The sequence below is a fragment of the Apodemus sylvaticus genome, chromosome 5, assembly GCF_947179515.1.
Source record: "Apodemus sylvaticus chromosome 5, mApoSyl1.1, whole genome shotgun sequence".
Classification (NCBI taxonomy): domain Eukaryota; kingdom Metazoa; phylum Chordata; class Mammalia; order Rodentia; family Muridae; genus Apodemus; species Apodemus sylvaticus.
The window spans coordinates 125,902,314-125,917,237 of NC_067476.1; the positions used below are offsets into that span (position 1 = coordinate 125,902,314).

Consider the following 14,924-nt stretch of genomic DNA (forward strand, 5'->3'; position numbering starts at 1 on the left):
GCCTATGCAGACTCTGAGTCCTCTAAAAGCAGCCACTCACTGAAGGTTATCTGATTAGGTATGACCATCTGGCCAATAGCAGATATGAATGCCTCTCGATTAAACCAGTTTCTTGGGAGTAGCTCTCATATTCTCTGCAGACTGCAACAATGGATGTCTCTGGTCAGAGATCATTGTCCTCACTAACTGGCTACTCCCATAACCAAATGCATAATTCAAACAAGGGGTCTGATGCCAAGACAGACTTAAAAGTACTTGAGTCTGGGGGCTTCTGGAATTGTTTTTGGCTCTCCCCATTTCTAATAACACTAAAAGTACACAGAGTGGCTCATTAGCATATACTTGATAGAAATCAGGTTCCTCACCAGGAACTCTATACTTATCTTGAACTGGTGTAATTCTTCCCCCAATCGGCACTGTGCCACTCTCCACATAGACACCAATTCATACCACCTTCTCCACCCACAGATCTGTCTAAGAGACACTCAGAACACTGTGCGGGCTGCCATCGGCTCAGGCTGACCTGCTGCTATCTGTATGCCTGTGAAGACTGTAGGACACCCAGGAAGTCATGACTTCTGATGTGTGCCCTGCATGTGGTCTCATACTTTGCCATTGCCTTTGTGTAGAGGACTCTCTATATCCTGCCTTTTCAAGGATTTAGGATCCTATATCAATTGCTGGCTTATTTCCATCAATCATGGTGGCAATACAGAGTGACAGGTGTAGAGTGATTTAAATAACTTTACTAGCAGGGTAAAGAATGTACATGGGGTGGCAGAAAGAGGCCATACGTCACTTTTGTTCACTCGATTAACCATCCTTGCCATTCAATTGGGTGGTAGTCAAAATTATGCACACATATACTAAGCGTTCAACATTTTCTCTTATATCAACATCAATCAGGGAAAAGAAGATTGTTCATTATCTATGGTTTGTAAAACTGCTGTAACTGTTCACTGATAGTCTCACCAATATCTTGCTCTGTTGAAGCATCTTCTCTGCCAACGTAAGTCTGACCTTCCTGAGGAGGAAATTCAAGAATACCCATTAGTAAGTACAGGAGGACATCCTGCTGCTCCACTTCTCATCCTGTCTTGACTCATTCTACCTGCCGAGCCACAAGAAAGAGCAAGGTCTCCAGCACACAATGGTCTCAGTGAGCTCAGTGAACACTCAAGTTGCATCCTCTATGGTCTGCTAAGTACCAGCACCACTGCAAAGGCAGAGTGCTCAAAAAATGAAAGCTCTTACAGTCAGTCAGCTCAGGGCAGGCCATTTCAAGGATGATTCAGATCAGTGGACAAGGGCTTCATTGTGTCCAAAGATGTATGACATGAGAGGCCACAAAACTCAAGTCAAGTCAAGTCATTAAAACTGAGGTCACAGAGGCAACCCTTGATAACTGACAAGGAACTCTGACCTCTAGAACAGTGGCAACTGTTCAGACCCAAGGCTGACTGTCTAAGGAGAAGGTATCATATAATAATTATAATATAATATCATATTAAAATATCATATAATAATTATGATAGAACCAGCAACTGTACACATAGCAAGTCGCAGTTCTGGGTTCTTGCTCCTTCCTCAGTTTTTCTACCTTTTTTCCTTATCTTCCTTTTATGATTCCACAGAAAAGAAGCCAAAATGGATGACTCATCATATAACTTCAGAATGCCATCTACACAGGAACTTCAAATACCACTGAATCCCAGTGAACTGGAGAAAATCCCCAAAGGCTCAGGGATTTGTTGTATATGCTTTAATTTAATAGTTGTATTCATGGTCATAAAGTATTATAATAAACCCTGCTAGAATATAAGGGGAAATCTGGAAACAAAATTAGAATGTTCCACTTAAGCAGTTTCTACCTTCAAGTGATACAAGATGATTCCGGTACTCAGAAGGTCATCATCAATGCCAATCAGGTGCGGCAGCTCAGAGTCCAGAACCACACCAATGCCCTCTTTCCTGAGGGCTAGGGTTTGCTCCTGAAATCAAGAGGAGAGAGAACAAAAAGATTATTTTGGGGAAAGTCAACTTCATATTAGGTGTCTTTAGATATTTGAAGAAAGTAATATTTTATTTCCTATTTAAAAAAAAAAAAAACAGAAAGAAAAATGGACTTTAAAACCTGGCAGGCAATAGGCAAAGTGAATTTGGAACATATAAAATGTTCAACATAAAATGAATTAAACTCTTAGCTTGATATATATAACCTTTTCAAAGTCAATCTCAAGGCCCATCTTCCTTAGCAAAGACTTTACAATCACTCTTTATAAAGTAACCTTTCTCCCTTCTTCAGATCCTGCACTTTCTTAATAGCTTGAAGTCACTTTAATTGCCAATCCTTTTCTCTGGTCACCAGGACATACTGAGCATGCTTCTGAGATAGCAGTTCTTCCACTAAGTTCTGCATCTCTGTATCTCTGCATCTCTGCATCAGCGATACTCTCCACATCTTATATCATCTTCCCAGGAATTCAGATCTCTCCCACATATACACACCTCTAACAGTTCTTCCCACTCTGCCCATGGGCGTGGTTTAAACGGGAAATGCCCACCACAGTCTTGATCCCCTGTTAGTGGCTCTGTTTTAGAAGGTTTAAGTAGTATAGCCTTGCTGAAGGAAGTATGTCAATGAGACCAGGCTCTTATCACTTCTAATTTGCTCCCTTCTTCCTGCTCATTGTGGAAGGTGTGAGCTCTCAGCTTCCTGCCATCATGGAAGCCCTATGCTGTCACATCTCCTCACCATGATGGATTCTTATTCCTCTGAACTGTAAGTCAAAATAAACCCTTCCCTCTACAATCCGTCTTAGTCATGGTGCTTCATCCAGTAACAGAAAAGTAACTACACAAACCACAACTCCCTCAGTCCAGCAGAGCCCTGAGAGATATATACCTACACCAAATTTCCCTGCACTTTCAAAATTCCTCCTTGCCACTCTTTTGAAACCACCTATGGAGGCTGTCAATCTAGGACTCTACTCACATTCACTCCCTGAATAATAAATCTCACTCTGATTTACCAGCCATTCACATACTGAGGACTCTTCAGTTAAAATTGATAGGACATACCTCTCTCTTAAATTCCATACATACATACTTATACCTGCCTAGCACAGTATCTTTAGAGAAATAATAGATTTTTAGCTCAAATTTAACATATTAGAAAACAAACAAAAAGCCTTCAAACCTGTAGACTATCCACCCATATCAGCAAACACCAATCTCCCTTATTATTACTCAGACAAAAACCTACAACAATGCATCCCTTCTTTCTCTACATTCTATATCTATAGTGTTGAGTCTTCCATCAAAATACACCCTAAGTCACTACTCAAACCCCTGAACTATTCTGGCCAACCCTAAGTCATCAATACCTTTCACCTGGATTGCTACAATCACCCAAACCATCAATTAAATTTATACTTCAATAGCCAGAGAGATGTCAGAGCAGACAATGCTGCTCAAAGATTTTAAATGTCCTCTACTGTTGCTGAGACATGCTCAAGTCTTTATAATGCTTTAAAAGTACAGCTTGGCCTCATCTGCTCCTACCCTACACTAGTTTCTTGCCACTGCCTCCTGTGGTTCCCAAACTGGCTGGCCAGCTCAACTGTAGGACTTCATCAATGATGGTGCTTCTGCATCCATAGGGGCTACAGCATTATCTGCCATTGCTCTGGTGCCATTTAGTCTGGCAAACAACATACTACTTAGCATTTCTAAGCCAAGATTCTGAACCTCTTAAGCAGTGTTAAGGCAAAATGTAAACACTAAACACAAAGGAGTCCCTGCTAAGTTCAGGGGCAGGGCATGAAGAGTGGGGAGTCCCTAGGAACTTCCTTCTGTAGACCTTTAGGTTTCAAATGCACACTTGGAGACCTGAAGTCACATAAGAGAATTACAGAATGAAAGGACCCAGAAACATGGGTATTAAAAAAAGAGAGAGACACATAAAAATCACCACTTGGAAGAAAGCAATTTAATTTAAGAACCATTAAATAGATATGCAGAGAAATGGCCAACACATAAGTTAAGATTCTAGAAAGAGAAATGATGCATATCATTGTTCTTCAATTACTCCTCTTATCAACCAAGCTCTCATTCTATGGCTGGGAACCTCGGGCTCTGAGGTCTGGAGATTCAGTAACCTTGATTTATGATGCCAAGACTCTTGCAAATCATGACTGAAATGAACACTCTACACAAAACAAGCCCTATTTCTACCTCTTGGGTTGGTAGGATCTATGTCTTTCCTAGTGATGTTGAAATTTCAACTGAAGTGAGATACATAATTTTTTTAAAGATATATATTATAGAGGAGAACTTAATCACTAAGTTCCATCTATAAAATAATGTTCCACTGGAAAGTCTGGTCTCTGAACCAGGTGATAGTGTTGCATCAGGAATGAGGCTCCAAGGGGATGAACTGGTTCTGCCATAGACAGGAAAAGGAAAAGGGAAGTGACTTCTAAGTCCAGAGACATATATGTTATCTTTTTACAAAAACAATGGACACAAATCATATGGGAGTAGGGAAGAAAAGAGAAAAGAGAAAAAAGAAAAGAAAAAAGAAAAGAAAAGAAAAGAAAAGAAAAGAAAAGAAAAGAAAAGAAAAGAAAAGAAAAGAAAAGAAAAGAAAAGAAAAGAAAAGAAAAGAAAAGAGAACTTTAAAAAAATCATAACAGCTCTGACTTAAACTAGAAAAATCATTTTGGACTACATCCAAGTTCACTGTAATGTTCTTTACAAAAAAATGAAATCACTTTTTTCTTTCTTAAAGTAAGTTTTATAGACTTTGGAAGGCATTGGAAATTCACAACTTTGGAGCTGTTAGATCAAAAGTATTACTGTTCCCACTCTTCTCTCTCTCTCTCTCTCTCTCTCTCTCTCTCTCTCTCTCTCTCTCTCTCTCTCTCTCTCTCTCTCTCTCTCACACACACACACACACACATGTGCGGCATGGACAAAGCCTGCACCCAGGAAAGTTTTCCAGGACTAAGAGTGGGCAGATGAATTTTTGATTAATGCTGCCCTAAAGCTCCATGACATTCAAGCTGCATTCGACTACATGATATTATAAAAGTGTCACCTCATAAAACTGAAAATGAGGGTTTAAATCATTGCTCAAGTGAAAAAGTAATTTCAGACAAAAATATCTATCACATATAAAATATTTATTGAGTGGCATCTACTGTTATACATAATTTATGAAACACCTCTTGGATAAGACAGAATGTTTAACATAGTGGGGCTGGCTCCCTCCCACAACTCCTGGCACAAAGGGCCTCAAAGGAAGAAGCAAATTATGTAGAGTTGCAGAGAGCATACAGGGAAAAAAGCTTTCGGTCCACCGAGTGTAGTTACATGAAAAGGGAACCTCGAGTAATTAGACTTGTCAAAACAGCATCAGGTCATTTTAAACAATGTGTTTCTTACATTTACAAATAAAAAATAAAAAATAAAAAATAAAAAATAAGTTCAGCATGTATTGCCTCAACCTCCCGACACCTATCCAGGTGAAATATTTATGATGTAAACTATCACATGTTCAGTGTTGAACATGAGACAGATGCACCTCAGCCACATTCTGGGGACTTCGGGTATGAGGCAGGAGGTTAGAAGCAGGGTTTCCTAAATTCAGAGAAGACTCTACGAGGATACTGTGTGCTTTATAGGAGTGGCTTGTAGCCACCGTACAGTATCACGGTCAAGAGGGCTCAGCTTTTTAAATCATGTCTTTATCCTTCTCACATCAAGTCATTTAAAATCCAACCATTTCCTTGAATAATTGAGTAAGGTAACATTAATAGAAAGTTATACTGCACTAGAAGTCTAAATCAATGGCAGAGGAAACACTGTGGAGGCGTCACACTGAGTCTGCTAAGAGGAGACAGCCATGCCAGGGTCACCTTAAATCACACAATGGGCCCTGGTTATTTGGTACTGTAGGGAATGATTTTGAAGTTCCTTTTTTCCCCCTTAAACAATGAAAGATAAATTGCCAGAATTTTTAGTCTTACATATTTTACCAACTAGTGGCATTGTATAGTTGTGACTCATAGAAAGTACAGCTAATTTCTGCAACCCAGAGCACAAACATGGCCAGACAGGAACCTGGGGACCTATAGCACATGCCTAATGTGGGTGGGAAGGGGAAAAAAAAATCAAGCAGACGGTAAGACTTCTATAAAAATAAAAGCCTGTAGCAGAGGTTATCTGTCAATTTGAAAAACTGCACATGATTTAATCTAACAGATGGAACCGAAATTGAAGTCTTTGTTGTCTTTCAACAAAATGCATCTTTATTCTAAGAAGATTTAGTAAAATATCCTGCTAAGTTGAGAAAAGACATTATGGGACCAGTTGGGTTGGTTCATCTTCACTGTGAACTTGACTAGACTTAGAACTACCATGGAAATGCATCAAGGTGTGTCTATAAAAAGGCTCCCATAAAGGTTGAATGAGCAGGGATGACCCATTCCTGAATGTGGAAGGCATCGCATCATCACATGGACTGGGGTCTTGGACAAATATAAAGAAACCATGCTGAACACCAGCATCCATTGCTCTCTGCCTCCTGACTATGGGTGTAATGTGATGGCTGTCTCACTTTTCTGTCACTGGGACTTCTCCTCCATGACTTCCTGTCATGCAGACCACACCCCAAACTGTGAGGCAAAATGACCCCTCCCATTCCTAAGTTGCCTTTGCCAAGTATTTTGTCACAGGAAGTAGCTAAGTAGCTAATGTCCCTGGGCCACTATGGACATGTTTTCATCCCTGTTTTGGTGAAAAAAACACTTCCTGTTTGGAATTGTGTTCCTCCTTCCTGACAGTTAAATGACAGCAGCAGTGCCACATGTGGCAGGGCAGCAAGGTGGACTGCACTTACTTTCCCATGAGATACTAAAGACAGGACTCCACTGTCTCTAGGAACTGAATCTCTACTGAAACTATTCAGACAGTCTGACTTTTAGTCCATGGCAGACAAGTTGGTTTTCAGCTTATATGTTTAAAGAACAAATTCCCATTATCCTTGAAATTTAATAGTATGATTAGGACAGACCTGAATTGAGGAGTTTTTCTATTTTCCTAGAACACGATACATTATCCCAACCTGTAGACTCAGTTTTTCCATTTTATGAAAACTGCCCTGTCTTACATTCCATCCTTTGTTGCATCTACTGACTGTCTACTTGGAGAGCAGCAATTAGCCTAACATTGTACTGTCTCATTTCCCGTCTTCTAGCTTCCAGCCATGTTAATATCCAGATCATTTCATCTGCCTTCACTCACATTATCCAGCATTTACTCTGGTAACTTGATTTTCAATGCATCTATTATTTTTCTTGAGGTTTCTAATTTTATTTATTAGTTCTGCAATGATGTCGTCTTAGACCTCAAGATCATTCTTTAGTCTACAATCTCTTTTTCATCTTCCCTGCTTTTTATTATCATCTTGCTTTGTTTGTTGAGTTCCTGCTTCTCATTAGCCTATTCCATGGAATGAAAGAACTGTTAAGGCTCCCCCTTCTTGGCCTAACATATGTTTTCTTCTAGATAAGGATCATTTTGTCTTTAGCAGACTTTATGATTCAAATTCATCTTTTCTTCCCCTCGCCTCTCCCCCCCACCCCGCTTTTTACAAAACTGTCCTATTTCTTTCTTCACTAGAATATTCTCTATTCTCAACACAAGACTCCTGTTATATCATATCTATGACCCTTCTGGTCAGAAGACTGAGTAGTCTGTCCTGTTAAGCATTTTTCTCTTAACTATAGGCAACGAGAAGAGAAAGACCTTGTAGAAGGTACCTCAGACACTCTGGGCTCCACCCTCTCTGATATTAATTATCCTCTGTAGAGCTCCTTCCTTCTGCTTAGGAGGACCAATTTCAAGGGCTGAAGGAAGGCAGCAGTCCAGCATCCTGACCTTTCACTAGGACTTCTAGCATCAGCTGTTTTTACTTCTTCCCAGTTGCCATTAGTACTGCTATTGCTCTTCATCAACAGAAAATGACTGTCTTGTTACTCTTAAGGCTAGAGAGTGTGTGCTGCTGCTGCTGGTGTTAAGTAGTGGTGGTGGTGGTATGTGTGTGTTTGGAGTGGTGGTGGTATGTGTGTGTTGGGGATGGTGGTGGTATGTGTGTGTTTGGGGTGGTGGGGGTATGTGTGTGTTTGGGGTGGTGGTAGTATGTGTGTGTTGGGGATGGTGGTGGTATGTGTGTGTTTGGGGTGGTGGTGGTATGTGTGTGTTTGGGGATGGTGGTGGTATGTGTGTGTTTGGGGTGGTGGTGGTATGTGTGTGTTTGGGGTGGTGGTGGTATGTGTGTGTTTGGGGTGGTGGTGGTATGTGTGTGTTTGGGATGGTGGTGGTATGTGTGTGTTTGGGGTGGTGGTGGTATGTGTGTGTTTGGGGAGGGGGTAGTATGTGTGTGTTTGGGGTGGTGGTAGTATGTGTGTGTTTGGGGAGGTGGTGGTATGTGTGTGTTTGGGGTGGCAGTGGTATGTGTGTGTTTGGGGAGGTAGTGGTATGTGTGTGTTTGGGGTGGTGGTAGTATGTGTGTGTTTGGGGAGGTGGTAGTATGTGTGTGTTTGGGGTGGTGGTAGTATGTGTGTGTTTGGGGTGGTGGTGGTATGTGTGTGTTTGGGGTGGCAGTGGTATGTGTGTGTTTGGGGAGGTAGTGGTATGTGTGTGTTTGGGGTGGTGGTGGTGGTATGTGTGTGTTTGGGGAGGTGGTAGTATGTGTGTGTTTGGGGTGGTAGTGATATGTGTGTGTTAGGGGTGGTGGTGGTATGTGTGTGTTTGGGGAGGTGGTGGTATGTGTGTGTTTGGGGAGGTGGTGGTATGTGTGTGTTTGGGGAGGTGGTGGTATGTTTGTGTTTGGGGTGGTGGTGGTATTTGTGTGTTTGGGGAGGTAGTGGTATGTGTGTATTTGGGGAGGTGGTGGTATGTGTGTGTTTGGGGTGGTGGTGGTATGTGTGTGTTTGGGGAGGTGGTGGTATGTGTGTGTTTGGGGAGGTGGAAGTTAAAAACATCTTCTCAAGGTCCTAAGAAGCCAAATTAAACCATGCAGCAGCCTTCCTTCTGTTCATTGAAAGTGAAATGATGCCCTCATCTCACTCAACCCACCCAACATACATATGGTTCCCAACTTCCTACCATAGTGGCTACTTCCTCGGGATGGGGCCAATGAACATCAAATAGTTGAGCAGTCTGCAGGGGCCAAGACTGTATTTTACTGTATTTTAGTATTGTATTTGCATCCCTTGACATGCATGAGTATGCATCTCACTACAGTGAAAATGGCCAGAATAAGTCAGAAGCGGGAAGTGAATCTAGCTGAAATTCTAATAGACAATAAAAGACAACTTAACATGTCTACAACTCTGTACCCATCAACTCAAACCTGAGACAGGATTATCACCCACGATGTCAGAGAAATTAAAGGGGGAATGCAAAAGCACTATTTTCTCATAACTTTGAAACAAGCCATGATTCTCTGGTCAGGAAGAGTGCATCTGAACAGATGGAGTCAGCAGGCCCAGCTACCATCCATTCTGTGGATCTATGAAATCTAACTGTCCTGGCAGGACTGGCTGTTGGCCTCTCTCTACAGTAAATATTGTTACTAGTGTCCTTTTACTGAACAGAAACTCTCATTCCCATTATACTCCCCACTGCAGGGACATCACTTAAGCACAAGACCTACCTAAGTAGTGACATGCAGCTGGAGAAGATACTGTATAGGTCCTTTTGATGAAATAGTCCTCTTTGCTGAGCAAATCATCCAGATGCTGGTATTTAAATTATGCAAAATACATAATACCAATTAAAGAAATTATGTGTGAAAATATGCAAGAGCAAATTTCTTCACATTAATATTTAACTAGACTTTTTAAGTGGAGCAGGATCTTATGATCACAAGTACTTTAGTATATTTGACCTAAATGGGAGCCTAAAATATCCAAGAGGATACACAGACAGCTCTACAAGGGTATTTTCTATAAAGCACAAACTTTCACATATGGGGGGACAGCTAAATGCAAGGATTATTTTAAGTGGAATGCTGTATTCCAGAAAGCCTCCATCTGACAGGGGCCTTAAACTCTTGTCTTCTAAAGCTGACCTGCTCTTGTTTCTCAGCCATGGTATATGCCAGGCTTTTCTCTGCCTCCCAGCTTTTATTCAATGGATCACATCCTCTGGATGCCCCAGGAAACCTTCCAGCTTCTCACAGGCCCCTTCTAAAAAGTTTGCCCATGCCTATATTGGTACATAAGATCACCTCTAATGAATGGGCCCCTTGCTTCTCCTCCACAGAAATAAAATTTGTTTTGTTTTGTTTTTAATGAAAAAGACAGAACTCTGATAACATAATATTCAACTTAAATGCTAAAACCTAATTAGTGCCATGAACCAAATTGTTCAAATAGCTGAGGAGTGGTAGACTGTCAGGAACTCACACCAGCGAGAAGGGAGTCTACATCCAGGCAAAGTATCTGGGGAAATGAAGGCAAGCCCCACAAAGAGAAAGTCAGCCCCAAGCCTGAGCACTGCCTAAATAAACTGTCCCCTTTGAATGGGATAAATCAATACGTTCTAGATTGCCACACAAGTCCAATCACTCTGAGCGTTCATGTCACCTACATTGCAACTCAGCTCAACCTCAGAAGACCCTAAGTGTCTGAGAATAAAAATACAAATCTTGGTTGCACAAATATGCTCATGGCCAATTGTATTTTCCATAAGTATTCCTGGAAGTGATACACTATACTCAGAAACATAATTAATATACTGTCAACAAGATAAACTGCAGTGAATCAAAAGGGCATGCAAACTCAGATTGCACAGGAAAGGGTGTTCCAAAGCCCAAATGTAATTTAGAGTGCTGGCTGCACAGACCTTAGAAGTTTATTAAAATAAGAAACATAATCCATTTTAAAACAAGAAATCATGTTTGAAAGCTTTTGAAAAGAAAGGCACATGTGACTAACAGTATAGAACTTGTCAAGGATATATGAAATGAAAGACAAGGCATAAACTGTGTTTGCTGATCTGAGCATCAGCAGGAAAGCGGCACGGCTAACGCAATCTACCTCAAGTCTGTTTCCATCATACACTGCATTTCCTTTTGCTAACAGGGACAGTGCAATCCAGACTCTTACCTAGTATCTAACCCTCACAAACCTGACTAGGCTGGCTAGTCCACAACAGAAAGCCAATCTCCTCGCCACCATAAAACCAAAACCTCCAGTCATTAAAAAAAATATTTACAAGCTGAGTATGGTATACTCACAGCACTCAGGAGGCTGAGGCAGGAGGATCATATGAGCCCAGAGTTCAAGATTTAGCTGGACAATTTATTGAGATAAGACTTCTGTCTCAGACAATCGTATAAGTGAAACATTTGTTTCTAAGGTTTACTAAACTGGATATTGTGTCATTGTGGAAAGCTGTTTGGTAGTATCATCCAGTTCAATCTATCTCTACCATGTGATTCATCACTTCCACTACAAAGCCCTGTGGTGGAGGAGAGGGGCAACTACAATCATAGACTAGATCAGACTCAAGTGCTGAGTGTAACTTGTTATCAGATGGCTGAAAAAAATCCAAACAATATATTTCATGACTTGTCAAAACTGTATGAAATTGAAATTTTAATGTTTTACTAGAATACGTGTTCCATGCTCCTTCATGTATGTGCTCTCTCTAGCTGCCTTTTGTTAAAGAGTTGATCAGCTGAAATATGCATAGAGGGGCTGCGGAGAGCAACTGCTTACTTTTCAATGGGTTTTGTAGCAAGTTTGGCAACTGCTGCAACTGTACATACAAGAGTCCATGGAAAAATAGGCTCAAAGCAAAACCCAGCCAATCCCTGTAAACTACCCAGATATATATGAGTGGACTAGAATGGGTAAATTTCTGGAATTTAATGAAATAATACATGGTTGGCCCTCCATAGCCATTTCTTCCACATCTGTACACTCAACTGCAAAGCAAAAGCATTCAGGAAAGAAAATTTCGAGAAGTTCAAAAAAGCTCAATTTGCAGAATGCCAAGCCCTCCACCTATTCATTTTCTAAGAAGAAAGAAAGAAAGAAAGAAAGAAAGAAAGAAAGAAAGAAAGAAAGAAAGAAAGAAAGAAAGAAAGAAAGAAAGAAAGAAAGAGAGAGAGAGAGAGAGAGAGAGAGAGAGAGAGAAAAGAGAAGAGAAGAGAAGAGAAGAGAAGAGAAGAGAAGAGAAGAAAAGAAAAGAAAAGAAAAGAAAAGAAAAGAAAAGAGAAGAAAAGAAAGAAGTAACCCAAGTATGCCTTTCTAGAGACCCCCTCTCTCCCAGCAGCTCCTTAGCTGAGCACTACTTATCACAAGGCTTGTCCACATACTGTGCAGTGCAGCTTTTCAGTGATTGTGCTGAAATGACAGATTCCATTCTAAATACCCCCACTGGAATAGCAGCCCACATGGTATGCATCTTCATAAAGGACTTAGCATCCTCATAGAGCCAATCACTTGTATATACCAAGAATCATGGTATAATAATGACAAAGAACAGGTATAGAAATCACAAACAGAATTTTAATAAAGCATATAAAGAAGGAAAATGTTTTAACTTTAAATTTCAAAAACAGCCAAAATAGTCTTGCCATATAGAAATCAGAATTATGATTACCTTCTAGATAATAAGCAGAAATAAACACCAGGTGGTCATGATGTTCAGATCTCATGCTAGAGTATGCCCTCTCTTCATTTTTATTTTGGCTACCAGTTATATTCTGTTTATGAATGACTTAAAATAAGTACATAATTTTGCAAAGGTTTGTCCTATGTTAATAATTCAAAACGATTTTTTTAGCTATAGCAGTGGAAGCAGCTGAAGAGAAATGAGGATGGTGATCAAAAAGACAGGGGCAGCATAACAGCAGGATGACAGAGGACAGGTGAACGAATGCTCACTGTGTCTGCCTGAGAGCCTCACTCCACACTGCTTCTGCAAGCACGCACAGACTTAAGAACAAAATGAGAAGCAGGCACTGGCAATCTGGTACTGAAGAAAGCAATGCTAAATATTGCTTCCAAACACCACTAGATATAGGCATGAAATGTATAAACGGTTTCTGTGATGTTGGTCTCAGGAGACTGAAACACTTAAATCCAGACATTGGCAACGTTAGGAGCAGTGTTTTCCACAGCCCGCCAAGGGCTGATTTGCCCTTCTCAGAAATCCTTCACTGTTTACATCAATATGACGAACAAACCCAGCCACCTCAAATGTACACACTGCTCTACCACTATGCTATTTAAATCATGAGTTTGTATGTTACCCAGTTTCTCAAAAGCTTTTTACCCAAACAGATAATATATATTTTCTTTGCTCTAAGGGGTAAACTTTTGTAACAGCAACTGACAAAAAAAAAGATACTCTTTTGGCATATGCTTCACTTCGGATAACATCAGAAAGTGTAGCTCCACACAGTCACAGGGCAATTACCTCTGTTGATGCAAAGCTATCACCCATAACTCATCCTGTGCAAGCTTGTAAAAGCTAAAAAGCCAAAGCACAAAGAAATAAACAATTGTATTAGTTTCCAGCTGCATGTTCATGGGTCAGGAGTCTAGAAATGAGCTATCTGTACACTCTACCCAGGGTCTCAGGAGACCACAGCAAAGCATAATCTATGACTTGAGATTCAAAGTCCTATTTCAAGTTAAGTTTCTGATGGTTCTAGAATTGAAGTCCTCCTTCTAAAACTGTTTTAGGTCCGCACAAATATCAGCCTCATCCTTCAGATCCACCCGGAAGCTCCAGATGTCATGGTAGACCCTTCTTGGTGTAACCTGTTCATGCGCTGGGACCTCTGACTTTCTGCTTCCACTAACTTTGGAGGCAGGAGCTGCTACAAAGGTGTTTATAGAAAGAGTAGGAACAGGACAGCTCAGGACTCTGTCTCCCACAAATGTGAATATAAATCCATCACTTAAGGTGTTTCTTGTGTATGTGTATGTGATAAGGTCAACATTTGGTGTCTCCATCTTATCTTCGAGACAGGGTCTCTCACTGAATCTGGATATTGTCTATTTGAATAGACTGGAAATCCCCAAGGATTCTCCTGTCTTTGCCAAACAGCATTGGGATTACAGGGGCACACGATCATGCCCAGCTTTTACATGGTACAGGTGACTGAAGTCAGATCCTCATACTTGTGCCACAAGCACTTGCTAGACTGAAGCAGTTCCTAATCTTGGTATTTATACTTGTTGAACACCTATAACTTTTTTCTTAACATGTTAAATCTTAAGTTTCATATAACAGTTAGCTAAAACTAAACTACACTTTCCTGCTTTTGATTTCACTCCTACACATTTATCCATCCAGTTATTGTAAACAAACTACACAAAGAAATACTGAATTAGAGGAGACGAAGCTCACATCTTCATCACATCTACTCTATAGATACTCCTTGCAAGAAACCAATAGGTAGCTTTCTCCATGCACAGCCCCTCCTACTCCCTCAACTTCAGTGTCAATATTAGACAGACATAGGGTACTAGCCAGGTACTGACAATAGGAAAAATTTTATGTTCCTTTGTAGAATCTATACATAAGCTTATGTAGCAATAGAAGATTGTGCAACTAAAAAACAATCCAAAGTATTAGTCACTGAAAGAAAAGATGTCCTGCTATCAAGTTCAATCCCTTTATTCAGTTCCTGTGGTCCAGATGGTACCCACAGCTCTCTGCACCACAGCAGTGCTTCTCTGCCACTTGGTTGTTTCTTTGCCCACTGTGGATGGTCCTGAGATTTAACAACATCAGAAGATGGGAAGCATGGTTCGGTTTGCTCATCTCCTTTAAGGAAACATGTTTTGTTCTGATTCTGATTCTTTTGGACAGTAAGCCCTTTGTCATCT

At 40.6% G+C, this 14,924-nt stretch overlaps 1 protein-coding gene across 6 annotated transcripts in view; it reads right to left on the reverse strand.

The window, feature by feature from the left end:
• The window catches only part of Kif16b (kinesin family member 16B), a 289,898-nt gene that overhangs the window by 149,458 nt on the left and 125,516 nt on the right, over positions 1–14,924 (reverse strand). For all 6 annotated transcript variants that reach the window (XM_052183773.1, XM_052183772.1, XM_052183768.1 and 3 more), the window contains 2 exons: positions 1,872–1,991; positions 973–1,024 (listed from right to left, as the gene is read on the reverse strand). In XM_052183773.1, coding sequence (XP_052039733.1) covers positions 973–1,024; positions 1,872–1,991 — 172 coding nt within the window. The remainder of the gene's footprint in view (positions 1–972; positions 1,025–1,871; positions 1,992–14,924) is intronic.